The sequence below is a fragment of the Haliotis cracherodii genome, unplaced genomic scaffold (genome assembly GCF_022045235.1).
Source record: "Haliotis cracherodii isolate W230 unplaced genomic scaffold, xgHalCrac1.p SCAF_25, whole genome shotgun sequence".
Classification (NCBI taxonomy): domain Eukaryota; kingdom Metazoa; phylum Mollusca; class Gastropoda; order Lepetellida; family Haliotidae; genus Haliotis; species Haliotis cracherodii.
The window spans coordinates 8,390,611-8,405,499 of NW_027266281.1; the positions used below are offsets into that span (position 1 = coordinate 8,390,611).

The 14,889-nt window shown below is 46.7% G+C and overlaps 1 protein-coding gene across 1 annotated transcript; it reads left to right on the forward strand.

The window, feature by feature from the left end:
- Positions 1–251: 251 nt before the first annotated feature.
- LOC139472746 (uncharacterized) lies at positions 252–12,530 on the forward strand. Its single transcript, XM_071255213.1, has 3 exons — positions 252–281; positions 1,501–1,600; positions 9,214–12,530. The coding sequence occupies exons 1-3, from the start codon at positions 252–254 to the stop codon at positions 12,528–12,530; spliced, it is 3,447 nt and encodes a 1,148-aa protein (XP_071111314.1).
- The last annotated feature ends 2,359 nt before the right edge of the window (positions 12,531–14,889 follow it).

Sequence of the window (14,889 nt, forward strand, 5' to 3'; positions counted from 1 at the left end):
ACTTTATTCAATGTATGCCGAATAGAATGCGTGTAGAAAGTGTAGCCAGAATTCTTTTAAGCGTTAAATAGTATAATTAGTTGAAAGTCTCTTTAAAGCATTAACTAATTGTGTACAAAGTATACTGTATCATGTGAAATATACTTTATATTATATTATTACATTACAGTAAACTACGGTTATAACGAACTCAAAGGGACTACTAATTTTAGTTCGTTATAACCGTAGTTCGTTATAAGTACATATACAGCATGACTACAGCAAGTAGTCGGGACCCCAAAGTAAGTTCGGTTATATCCGTCAGTTCGTTATATCCGTCAGTTCGTTATAAGCGTGTTCGTTATAACCGTAGTTTACTGTACATTTGAAATGTGCCTTGTGGTTGGATATTAACTTTAAAGAAGTGTTACCTTTTTGAACATATTGTGACGATCTTTAATCTAAATTTTCGTTTTCTTAGTTGTTTATACTTTCTAACTTTTATTGCTCATAAGTGAGTGAGTGAATATGGTTTTACGCCGCTTTTAGCAATTATTCCAGCAATATCACGTGCGGGGGGACACCAGAAATGGGTCTTTACACATTGTACCCATGTCGGGAATCGAACCCGGGTCTTCGGCGTGACGAGCGAACGCTTTAAACTACTAGGCTACCCGACCGCCCCTATTGCTCATACACATCCTCAGCAGTGCATTCCTATGGACCCTTAGTTGTTTATGCATCTGGCCCTTACTATTGCAATCAGTATTGCCCCTTTTCATGTTTCATTATAATCCTTAAATGCATATTGAGTTCGATAAATAAATGTGTATGCATTTTGATCCTTAAATGTGCATGCATTATTTTCCATATATATTCCTGCATACTAACTCCTTAGCTATGCATGCATTATTTTCTATATTTGTGCATGCATACTAACTCCTTAGCTATGCATGCATTATTTTCTATATTTGTGCATGCATACTAACTCCTTGGCTATGCATGCATTATTTTCTATATTTGTGCATGCATACTAACTCCTTAGCTATGCATGCATTATTTTCTATATTTTGCGTGCATGCATACTAACTCCTTAGCTATGCATGCATTATTTTCTACATGTATGAATGGATACTGGCCCTTACCTGTGCATGAATTATTTTCCATATATATGCCTGCATACTAACTCCTCAGCTATGCATGCATTATTTTCTATGTGTATGCATGCATACTGGCCCTTAGCTGTGCATGCATACACACAATACCATACAAGACTGGAACTAAGTAAAGAGCTTGAGCTTTTTCCTTACATATCATATTACCTTCTTCTTTCAAAATGTTCTGTATGTACTGTCGCTAACCACACAGCACATGCATCAAAGCTATCATTACGAAATGTAAACCTATTTTTAATTTTCAGCAAAATTCTGGAATTCCATGGAGTCTACCTGTTCAATCACACCTGAATATCTAATTTTAGGCATACAATGAATTCAGTTTCTATAACGATTTTGTCAACAGGACCATGGCCCCTTGTCCCAAGGCTACACAGCTGTGCTGTCTCCACGGATATGTTACAAGCTGCACGAGAACATGTTCACCACAACCAGAAAGCAGGAACGTATGTCAGAGCGAAGGTGGAGATTTGATCATGCTGAAAGATGCTGATAAATTTGACTACATGGCTGCTTTTTGCACGAGGTGGCTACTCGTGGTAAGTAAGTGAGTGAATGAGTGAGTAAGTTGGGATAAAAGCCTTTGGAGCGGTAGTAAGTTTCATGATCATCCTGATTTCACGAGGAGAGCACGAAGTCATGCTGGACCTCAATGGTTAAAAAAGCCACCAGGAAGGCTACGAAGCAGAAGAGACTAGGAATATGACCTAGACAAGTGTGGGATTTGAAACCTTCCACCAAAGCTCATGGCACGTCCAAAGGACATGACTCTTCACAGCGTGTTGCGGCGCCTTGGATAACTGTGTGTGAGTGAGTGAGTGAGTTGGGTTTAACGCCGCTTTTAACAGTATTCCAGTTATATCACGGCGTGTCAGCTTAATGTGGGAGGAAAGCCCGAAGTGATGCAGGTCTTAGACATTTACCACTTCGGTGAAACCCACGAGCACGGGTATGGTGCGGAAAAACCTAGAAACATAATTGGGGCGAACCGGGATTCGAACCCACAATCATAGGTTTCTGGCGTGCCTAAAGGGAGCGACCATTTGATTTCTATGGGGGGGGGGGGGGGGGGGGGGAAGTTGTTTTCTCAGCAAACTATTTTTTTTCTGAAGCCATTTCTAACAAACTATTTTTTTGTAACATACAGCTGAACAAACTATTCATTTCAGATGGTAATTTTGCAATTTTATTTATAGAGTAAAATATGCAATCATATTTCAGCAAATGCAGCCTGTGGTGTATTATAACATGAACAGCTATAGAACACCCGTTATAATAGTCTTTTTCATTCCCTGACATAAATACAGTAGTCCTGTTTGTAGCCTGGTGGAGGACGCGGTAATAGCTGTTTCTTTATTCCCGGCCCGTATCGGTGGTATACTTCCAAGCCATCGTAACTGTACCAACCTTTGCCTGGCACACACACAATTCCCAGCGAAATGACCCCCATTGCCATACACTAAAGCAAATAGTGTATATACTCGTTCATTCATCTGAATAACATTGGGGGTATCTGGTGAGAGGACAATTGGTCTATCTCTATGTACACTACTGGTGGGGAATCAATGGTGAACAGTCTTGAAGAGAATGTTCGGACAGGCTTTGTCACTAGACACAAATGTCGGAACAGTAGAACTGAAACATACGAACACTGTAATCAGACAATGTATACAGCAAAAACAGAGCAAGACGTGTCCTCTCCAGCAAAGGATGATGGTGTGCATTGACGTGTTCAAATAGATGTTTCATCACAACAGAAACACTTATGACCAGGTCATATCCAAAGATCATATAATATAGTTTTATTTGAAGGATTTTGGAAAATTGTTCATACCGATACCTTTTCATTTAATACATATGGTTTATTTGTATTTCAAAACCATTCCTCAAACAAACCACAATATAAATATGTTCAACATTTATCAGTGAATAAATGTGTTCTTTTACAACATTGTAGCTTGGTTATTTCTTTTTGGAAATTGTTAAATTGGACGCCTGAATATTTGTACATGCATTTAAATAGCAAAATGTGCTGAACTGAAGCCATTAACTTCATATACAGAAATAGCAACAAATAAGATTAAAGTAATAGTGTTGCGCCGAAGGCGGCGGAAAATTTTTACGTTTATAATGCTGGAATAATTCTTTAATTTAATAGATAAATGTTGCAAAGACATGCAAAATTATATCTCGAAACAAACTATTCATTTTTCTCACAGTAGTAAACATTCTATTTATTTTACTGATTATCTCCAACAAACTATTCATTTGTAAATACTTCCGGCCCCCCCCCCCCCCCCCCCCCCCCCCCCCCCCCCGCCCGCCCCCCCATAGAAATCAAATGGTCGCTCCCTAAGGGACGCAACTCTGCACAGCGAATCGCGGCGCCTTAGACGACTGGGCCACCCGTGGGCCCCGATAACTGTGTGTGGAGGACGGCGGGATAAGACATAGGTACAGTGTGTATACCATTTCTGGTGTCCGCGGGCATTGCTGGACTATTCTAAAAGTGGTGTACAAATCATACTTACTCACTCACTCACTAAGATGACTATGCCAGCCGTGTCCCTTGGTAAATCATATAGTTATATGAAGGATGATATTTGTTTTATTATCTTATTAACAATGGCCATCGAATTGCCGAACACCATCCAAATATCACATACAATATTTACAGATGAGGTCACATTGATGAAACATTGTCTTTGTTATTCAGAGATTTCAACCTTTCATGGCTTCGTTGTCAGAAGTTGTGGTAATTGTCCTTTTTCTTTTATTCCAGAAATGTTTGGTACCCGTGAGTATTCACATTGCTGTGATACTATTTACTCATTTGATCAACATCTAGTGTCAACTGACAGGATTTAACATTTGTATATGCTGGAGAAGATGTGCTAAAGTATATTTCATACGACAGGATGACAGGATATACACATATTATTACACAGGGCAGGATGACATTAACACGTTTATTATATACTTAAGTGTGAAAGACAGTTTTATGAAGTCGAGAAAAGTGATAAAACTTGATATTCAGAGCTCCAGATAAGCTGCGTATCTGCGTGAAATATGCATCAGAAATGCAGAAATACACAGTAAAATATAATCCAAGCGTATCAAATACGCAACGAACATTACAGATACGCTACAAAAATAAAACTTGTGCGTATCATCAAAATATTGTGAAGTAACCCTGCGTATTCGATGAGCAAATCAGCAACTTATTTTGAAATTATAAAGGGGCATTCCGTCAACCTTGCCAAACTCCACGATGACAGTTACATCATGATCATTTGCCATCACACTTTCTTGTGGAAGTATCGTGGTATTTTTGAGTCCTATAAAGCTCTCGAACCCACACGACACCAGTTTGCAGGGACTAGATGAATAGTGTTTTTAAATATTTAACTTAAATACCCACATGTGTAAAAACTAGTGGGTAACAGAAATTTGAATACGCAGGTAGAATTACTGATACCCAATGATTTTAAAATGTATGGGTAAAATACCCACAACACCAAAAGCTTATCTGGAGCTCCTATATGTCACTGGAGTGAACATGACACTTGATATTTCACTGCAGTGAACATTACACTTTGTCGGAACTATCGCCTCCGTGGTCTAGTGGTAGAGCGTCCGCCCGGAGAGTGGAAGGTCCGGAGTTCCATCCCCGGCCGCGTCATACCAAAAGACGTTAAAAGATGGTACTTGTTGGTACCCTGTCTGGCGCTTGGCATTAAGGGGCTAAAACAAGGACTGGTCGGCTCGGAGTCAGTATACTGTGACTGTGGGGGGGTATTCATGTTAAACTGCGGCATGGTATCTCAGAGGGCTAGCACTATAAATCGGCATCAGTCCGGACTAGAACAAGCAGCCACACAAACACACATACGTACATGCACGTCGCTATATAAGTGCAATAATCTTGGACGCGACGTTAAACCCAATCTCACCTCACCTTGTCAGAACTATTGTCATACAAGAGATATCTTCCACTTACTTTGTCTCCCTTTATCGTAAGTGTTTCGCCAGTACACAACCTGTTGACGTCCTTTTACGTTAGTATCACACTGACAAGGCAAAATAATTACAGATTGTTATTTATGGAGTTTGTATCATTTCTTTCCGTTTGTTATTTCCTCGAAAGTGTTTCGTTATAAACTGTAAATGTCAACTGTCAACTTAACCAAAAATATTTTTGAATCTAGAAGACCGCTTTTGTCAGCGAAAGAATACACGCTGGTCAAGTAACAAAAATGGCACTTTGCGAGACTAGTCTCAGACTCAGTATACTGACTCCGAGCCGACCAGACAGGGTAACAAGTATTAACATCTTTTAACGTCTTTTGGTATGGCGCGGCGTGGGAGAACCGGAGTGAGTGAGTGAGTGAGTTTGGTTTTACGTCGCTTTTAGCAATATTCCAGCAATATCACGGCGGGGACACCAGAAATGGGCTTCACACATTGTACCCATGTCGGGAATCTTCGGGTCTTCGGCGTGACGAGCGAACGCTTTAACCAATAGGCTACCCGACCGCCCCCGGAGGACCGGAACAAATATGTCCCCGAGAAGGTGGCTGTTTAAAATGAGCACTATACATCGGCATCAGTCCGGAATAGTACGAGCAGCCACACACGCACGCACGCACGCACGCACGCACGCACGCACACACGTGCATGCACGTCACTATATAAGTGCAAAAATCTTGAACGCGACGTTAAACCCCATTTCACCTCACCTTGTTCCGGTTCGTTACAGTCTGACTGTTGCAGTTCTTCTTGCCTCTTCCCTTGATTGACTGATCCTATGAACAGTGTTTTTATCCTTATCTTCGTTGATTGGCTACTGACTTTGTAGGCGTGTCAAATTATGTGCATACATTAAACGATCACCTGATTCATGTCAAGCCACAGTATGTATTCCTACATCAGGAATGTTTATCATCTCGTCATTTTTGTCTGCTTTGATATAAACAACTGTCTTTGGTTTAACTATTGTACGTTTTCATTGTCGATTTTAATTATAAATATTGAATGTGTATTCTTTCGGTTCATTGAGGTAAGTACTTTCGTAAGAATCCCCACAGTCAATCGTTAATTGATAGGATTGACATGCTTAAACATATTAACATGTGCTGGAAATGTCGCGTACACGTATATGTACACATGCCAGAGGTAAAGTGAGGTGAAATGGGGTGTAACGTTGCGAGAACCTTTAGAGTGTGTGTGTGTGTGTGTGTGTGTGTGTGTGTGTGTGTGTGAGGCTGCTTCTACTGCTGAACCTCAGTACTACTCTACTCTTGGTACATGTATACAACTTACCCTGGTACGATTCTACACGTGATACATGTATACATCTGACCCTGGTACAACTCTACACGTGGTACATGTATACATCTGACATTGGTACGACTCTACACGTGGTACATGTATACATCTGATCCCGGTACGACTCTACACGTGGTACGTGTATACATCTGACCCTGGTACGACTCTACACGTGGTACATGTATACATCTGACCCTGGTACGACTCTACACGTGGTACATGTATACAACTGTCCCTCGGTACAACTCTACACGTGGTACATGTATACACCTGACCCTGGTACGACTCTACACGTGGTACATGTATACAGCTGACCCCGGTACGACTCTACACGTGATACATGTATACATCTGACCCTGGTACGACTCTACACGTGGTACATGTATACATCTGACCCTGGTACGACTCTACAAGTGGTACATGTATACATCTGTCCCTCGGTACGATTCTACACGTGGTACATGTATACATCTGACCCCGGTACGACTCTACACGTGATACATGTATACAACCGACCCTAGTACGACTCTACACGTGGTACATGTATACATCTGACCCCGGTACGACTCTACACGTGATACATGTATACAGCTGACCCCGGTACGACTCTACACGTGATACATGTATACATCTGACCCTGGTACGACTCTACACGTGATACATGTATACAGCTGACCCCGGTACGACTCTACACGTGATACATGTATACAACCGACCCTAGTACGACTCTACACGTGATACATGTATACATCTGACCCCGGTACAACTCTACTCGTGGTACATGTATACATCTGACCCTGGTACGACTCTACGCGTTGTACATGTATACATCTGACCCTGGTACGACTCTACACGTGGTATATGAATACATCTGACCCTGGTACGTCTCTACACGTGGTACATGTATACATCTGACCCTGCTACAACTCTACACGTGGTACATGTATACATCTGACCCTGGTACAACTCTACTCGTGGTACATGTATACAACTGTCCCCGGTACGACTCTACACGTGGTATATGAATACATCTGACCCTGGTACGACTCTACACGTGGTACATGTATACAACTGACCGTGGTACGACTCTACACGTGGTACATGTATACAACTGACCGTGGTACGACTCTACACGTGGTACATGTATACATCTGACCGTGGTACGACTCTACACGTGGTACATGTATACATCTGACCCCGATACGACTCTACACGTGATACATGTATACATCTGACCCTTGTACGACTCTACACGTGGTACATGTATACATCTGACCCCGGTACAACTCTACTCGTGGTACATGTATACATCTGACCCCGGTACGACTCTACACGTGGTACATGTATACATCTGACCCCGGTACGACTCTACACGTGGTACATGTATACATCTGACCCCGGTACAACTCTACACGTGGTACATGTATACATCTGACCCCGGTACGACTCTACACGTGGTACATGTATACATCTGATCCCGGTACGACTCTACGCGTGGTACATGTATACATCTGACCCTGGTACGACTCTACACGTGGTACATGTATACAGCTGACCCCGGTACAACTCTACACGTGGTACATGTATACATCTGACCCTGGTACGACTCTACACGTGGTACATGTATACAACTGACCGTGGTACGACTCTACACGTGGTACATGTATACATCTGACCCCGATACGACTCTACACGTGATACATGTATACATCTGACCCTTGTACGACTCTACACGTGGTACATGTATACATCTGACCCCGGTACGACTCTACACGTGGTACATGTATACATCTGACCCCGGTACGACTCTACACGTGGTACATGTATACATCTGACCCCGGTACAACTCTACACGTGGTACATGTATACATCTGACCCCGGTACGACTCTACACGTGGTACATGTATACATCTGATCCCGGTACGACTCTACGCGTGGTACATGTATACATCTGACCCTGGTACGACTCTACACGTGGTACATGTATACAGCTGACCCCGGTACAACTCTACACGTGGTACATGTATACATCTGACCCTGGTACGACTCTACACGTGGTACATGTATACACCTGACCCCGGTACTACTCTACACGTAATACATGTATACATCTGACCCCGGTACGACTCTACACGTGGTACATGTATACAACTGACCCTGGTACAACTCTACACGTGGTACATGTATACAACTGACCCTGGTACAACTCTACACGTGGTACATGTATACATCTGACCCCGGTACGACTCTACACGTGGTACATGTATACATCTGACCCTGGTACGACTCTACTCGTGGTACATGTATACATCTGACCCCGGTACGACTCTACACGTGGTAGATGTATACAACTGACCCTGGTACGACTCTACTCGCGGTACATGTATACAACTGACCCCGGTACGACTCTACACGTGGTACATGTATACATCTGACCCCCGTACGACTCTACTCGTGGTACATGTATACATCTGACCCCGGTACGACTCTACACGTGATACATTTATACAATTGGACCGCGCCACGACACAATGAAATCTCTGGTTTGTCATGTCCAGATTCAGTTATGAAAAGGTTACCCTTATGTAGCGACAATTATTCTTATTGCGTCGTTAAACAACATTTAAACACCCACAATTCGCTATATCTCCGACTATGTGAACTTTTTAATACACACACATGAAGGGAACGACCATTTAATATTATTGTGGGGATCTGGGATTTGGTTTAGAGGTAGAATATTCAATTCGGTCACAGCTTCAAGTCATAGACATATTTTCTTCGTCTCTTCTTCACCCCCGCCCATCACCCGACCACAAGATCCACTTCAACTCTGACACCGCCCACCACCCGACCACAAGATCCACCACAACTCCCACCCCGCCCACAAGATCCTCCACAACTCCCACCACCCAGCCACAAGATCCACCACAACTCCCACCACCCAACCACAAGATCCACCACCCAACCACAAGATCCACCACAACTCCCACCACCCACAAGATCCACCACAACTCCCATCCCGCCCACAAGATCCACCACAACTCCCACCACCCAGCAACAAGATCCCCGACAACTCCCGCCCCGCCCACAAGATCCACCACAACTCCCATCCCGCCCACAAGATCACCACAACTCCCACCTCGACCACAAGATCCACCACAACTCCCGCCCCACCCAGCCACAAGATCCACCACAACTCCCTTCACCCAGCCACAAGATCCACCACAACTCCCACCACCCAGCCACAAGATCCACCACAACTCCCGCCCAACCCACAAGATCCACCACAACTCCCGCCCCACCCACAAGATCCACCACAACTCCCACCACCCAGCCACAAAATCCACCACAACTCCCACCCCCGCCCAAAAGATCCACACAACTCCCGCCACCCAGCCACAAGATCCACCACAACTCCCACCCCGCCCACAAGATCCACCACAACTCCCACCCCGCCCACAAGATCCACCACAACTCCCACACCGCCCACAAGATCCACCACAACTCCCACCACCCAGCCACAAGATCCACCACAACTCCCGCCACCCAGCCACAAGATCCACCACAACTCAAGCCACCCAGCCGCAAGATCCACCACAACTCCCACCACCCAGCTACAAGATCCACCACAACTCAAGCCACCCAGCCACAAGATCCACCACAACTCCCACACCGCCCAGAAGATCCACCACAAATCCCACCACCCAGCCACAAGATCCACCACAACTCCAGCCACCCAGCCACAAGATCCACGACAACTCCCACCACCCAGCCACAAGATGCACCACAACTCCCGCCATCCAACCACAAGATCCACGACAACTCCCACCCCGCCCACAAGATCCACCACAACTCCCACCACCCAACCACAAGATCCACCCCAACTCCCACAAGATCCACCACAACTCCCGCCCCCGCCCACAAGATCCACCACAACTCCCGCCCCACCCACAAGATCCACCACAACTCCCACCACCCACCCACAAGATCCACCACAACTCCCACACCGCCCACAAGATCCACCACAACTCCCGCCACCCAGCCACAAGATCCACCACAACTCCCACCACCCAGCCACAAGATCCACCACAACTCCCGCCACCCAGCCACAAGATCCACGACAACTCCCGCCACCCAGCCACAAGATCCACCACAACTCCCGCCACCCAGCCACAAGATCCACCACAACTCCCACCACCCAGCCACAAAATCCACCACAACTCCCGCCCAGCCCACAAGATCCACAACAACTCCCGCCACCCAGCCACAAGATCCACCACAACTCCCGCCACCCAGCCACAAGATCCACGACAACTCCCGCCCCGCCCACAAGATCCACCACAACTCCCACCACCCAGCCACAAAATCCACCACAACTCCCGCCCAGCCCACAAGATCCACCACAACTCCCACCACCCAGCCGCAAGATCCACCACAACTCCCGCCCAACCCACAAGATCCACCACAACTCCCGCCCCACCCACAAGATCCACCACAACTCCCACCACCCAGCCACAAGATCCACCACAACTCCCACACCGCCCACAAGATCCACAACTCCCGCCACCCAGCCACAAGATCCACCACAACTCCCGCCACCCAGCCACAAGATCCACGACAACTCCCGCCCCGCCCACAAGATCCACCACAACTCCCATCACCCAGCCACAAGATCCACCACAACTCCCACCACCCAGCCACAAGATCCACCACAACTCCCAACCCGCCTGCAAGATCCACCACAACTCCCTTCCCCGCCCACAAGATCCACCACAACTCCCACCACCCAGCCACAAGATCCACCACAACTCCCACCACCCAGCCACAAGATCCACCACAACTCCCAACCCGCCCGCAAGATCCACCACAACTACCACCCCCGCCCACAAGATCAACCACAACTCCCACCCCGCCCACAAGATCCACAACAACTCCCGCCACCCAGCCACAAAATCCACCACAACTCCCGCCCCGCCCACAAGATCCACCACAACTCCCACCACCCAGCCACAAGATCCACCACAACTCCCACCACCCAGCCACAAGTTCCACCACAACTCCCAACCCGCCCGCAAGATCCACCACAACTCCCACCACCCAACCACAAGATCCACCACAACTCCCGCGCCGCCCACAAGATCCACCACAACTCCCACCCCCGCCCACAAGATCCACCACAACTCCCACCCCGCCCACAAGATCCACCACAACTCCCGCCACCCAGCAACAAGATCCACCACAACTCCCGCCCCACCCACAAGATCCACCACAACTCCCACCACCCAACCACAAGATCCACCACAACTCCCGCCCCGCCCACAAGATCCACCACAACTCCCACCCCCGCCCACAAGATCCACCACAACTCCCACCCCGCCCACAAGATCCACCACAACTCCCGACACCCAACCACAAGATCCACCACAACTCCCGCCCCACCCACAAGATCCACCACAACTCCCACCCCCGCCTACAAGATCCACCACAACTCCCACCCCGCCCACAAGATCCACCACAACTCCCGCCCCCGCCCACAAGATCAACCACAACTCCCACCCCGCCCACAAGATCCACCACAACTCCCGCCCCACCCACAAGATCCACCACAACTCCCACCCCCGCCCACAAGATCCACCACAACTCCCACCAGCCAACCACAAGATCCACCACAACTCCCGCCACCCAGCCACAAGATCCACCACAACTCCCACCCCCGCCTACAAGATCAACCACAACTCCCGCCCCTCCCACAAGATCAACCACAACTCCCGCCCCGCCTACAAGATCAACCACAACTCCCGCCCCGCCCACAAGATCCACCACAACTCCCGCCCCTCCCACAAGATCAACCACAACTCCCGCCCCCGCCCACAAGATCCACCACAACCCCCGCCCCGACCACAAGATCCACCACAACTCCCACCCCGCCCACAAGATCAACCACAACTCCCACCAGCACAACCAAACCACAAGTTCCACCATCAGCACCACACCCACCCGAACCCTTCCCAACTCCTATCCCCACAACAGCTCTGCCAAAAATAGCAACTGGTCAGCCCCGTGTGTACAGCACGTTCATCTGTGACTTTTACAGAACATTGGATTGGTTTGGAAATCACCGCTGGGTCCAGCTCCTCGTCCACCTGGGTCGACGGCTCCACCTACATCCATGACGCATCGCAGATAGACAGCAACTTCCAGACAAAGTATGACGGATGTGTACACTTGCAAATGCCACAGGCGAAGATGGACAATTCACACTGCATGAAAAAACTTTGGTTCTTGTGTGAAATCCAAGTATAACTCCTCGTCCCGACCCGTGAATCAATCAGTCCGATTCCTCTACAGTTCCCACAGACGGGTGAATGATTTACAAATCCTACCCTGAGGTTGGGAAATTACGAGGGACAAATTCACACCCCTGCACATGCTTGTGCTTAAAAAGAAATATTGCTCGATCGTCTGGTGCCATGTCTGGTCTGTAGCGTTGTAGTCAGCAAGATATCCAGGCATCATGTATGATAATCTCTTATAATAAAGTAAACAGTTACAGTGTTTGGACATGGCATCACATGCCGACAATGACATAATCTAGATCTCCTTTAATAGCAGACTCGGCGCCATGGCCTAGAAGCCATCTTTGGTCATGCCGGGCCCACTTGCACAAAGCGATCTTAGCGCTAAGACTATCACAAGCCTATGTTAAAGTATGGGAGTTACAATCATCTTAGCGCTTTGTGCAAGTGTGCCCTGGACATTGCATGATTTAGGAAACCATACATTATCTCTAGGTATTTAGGATAAATAGTAACTGCTAGATAAACGTACAGGCAAACTCCATTACAGTAGAACACGGATATAACGAACCTGGATAAAGCGAACAAACGGATACAACGAACTGTTAAAAAAATCCCCGTTACGTTGGAACCAGGTTGGACCGTGTTGCTTTTTAATTCATGGCATTTTCGCCATTTTACGGTTTTTTATACATCCTGTGACACGTAAATAAAATATTTTTCTTCTTCTTCTGTAACGTTTAGATACCGTAACATACCTTTATGTCGAATTCGAGATAAGCGGGCAAAAGTATGTGTTGGTAATGCAAAGGTGATGTGATTCTTTAATTTTCTGTAATGTGTACAATGTATGACATCAGTATCGCGCCTATTCAGGATAGCGGGTGCGGTGAACCTTTTCCCCATCTTCCGTGAATAAATTGTCATCTGAATCAACTGTTCAGTCAATTTTCACCACCTCCGTGGTCTAGTGGTAGAGCGTCCGCCCGGAGAGCGGAAGGTCCGGGGTTCGATCCCCGGCCGCGTCACACCAAAAGACGTTAAAAGATGGTACTTGTTGTAACCTTGTCTGGCGCTCGGCATTAAGGGGCTCAAACAAGGACTGGTCGGCTCGGAGTCAGTATACTGTGTCTGAGTGGGGTATTTAGATACCGTAACATACCTTTATGTCGAATTCGAGATAAGCGGGCAAAAGTATGTGTTGGTAATGCAAAGGTGATGTGATTCTTTAATTTTCTGTAATGTGTACAATGTATGACATCAGTATCGCGCCTATTCAGGATAGCGGGTGCGGTGAACCTTTTCCCCATCTTCCGTGAATAAATTCTCATCTGAATCAACTGTTTAGTCAATTTGCACCGCCTCCGTGGTCTAGTGGTAGAGCGTCCGCCCGGAGAGCGGAAGGTCCGGGGTTCGATCCCCGGCCGCGTCACACCAAAAGACGATAAAAGATGGTACTTGTTGTAACCCTGTCTGGCGCTCGGCATTAAGGGGCTAAAACAAGGACTGGTCGGCTCGGAGTCAGTATACTATGTCTGAGTGGGGTATTCATGTTAAACTGCGGCATGGTATCTCAGTGCACTATAAATCGGCATCAGTCCGGACTAGTATAAGTAGCCACACAAACACACACACACGTGCATGCACGTCGCTATATAAGTGCAATAATCTTGGACGCGACGTTAAACCCAATTTCACCTCACCTCACCTCATTCAATTTTCATTTAGTGTGCTTGTTGGATTGTAGTGTCAATGTGAGATGTATATCATTATCAAGTGCGTGCGTGATTATTTTTATTATTTCTATTCATATCAATGTGGGGGCACGGATGGCCCAGTCGTCAAAGGCGCCGCGTTTCGCTGTGCAGAATTGCGTCCATTTGGCACGCCAGAAACCTGGGTTCGAATCCAGGTTCGCCCCAATTATATTTCTAGGTTTGTCAGCACCATACCCGTACTCGTTGGTTTCACCGAAATGGTCAACGTCTGAGACCTGCATCCCTTCGGACTTTCCTCCCACATTAAACTGACACGCCGTGATATAACTGGAATACTGTTAAAAGTGGCGTTAAACCCAACTCACTCACTCACTCATATCCATGTGTTCG

Coding starts and splice junctions, on each gene's coding strand:
- LOC139472746 (XM_071255213.1), top strand. CDS start 252: ATGACTACAGCAAGTAGTCGGGACCCCAAA. Junction 282..1,500: donor CAAGTAGTCGGGACCCCAAA/GTAAGTTCGGTT, acceptor TTTTGTCAACAG/GACCATGGCCCCTTGTCCCA. Junction 1,601..9,213: donor CACAACCAGAAAGCAGGAAC/GTATGTCAGAGC, acceptor GATTTGGTTTAG/AGGTAGAATATTCAATTCGG.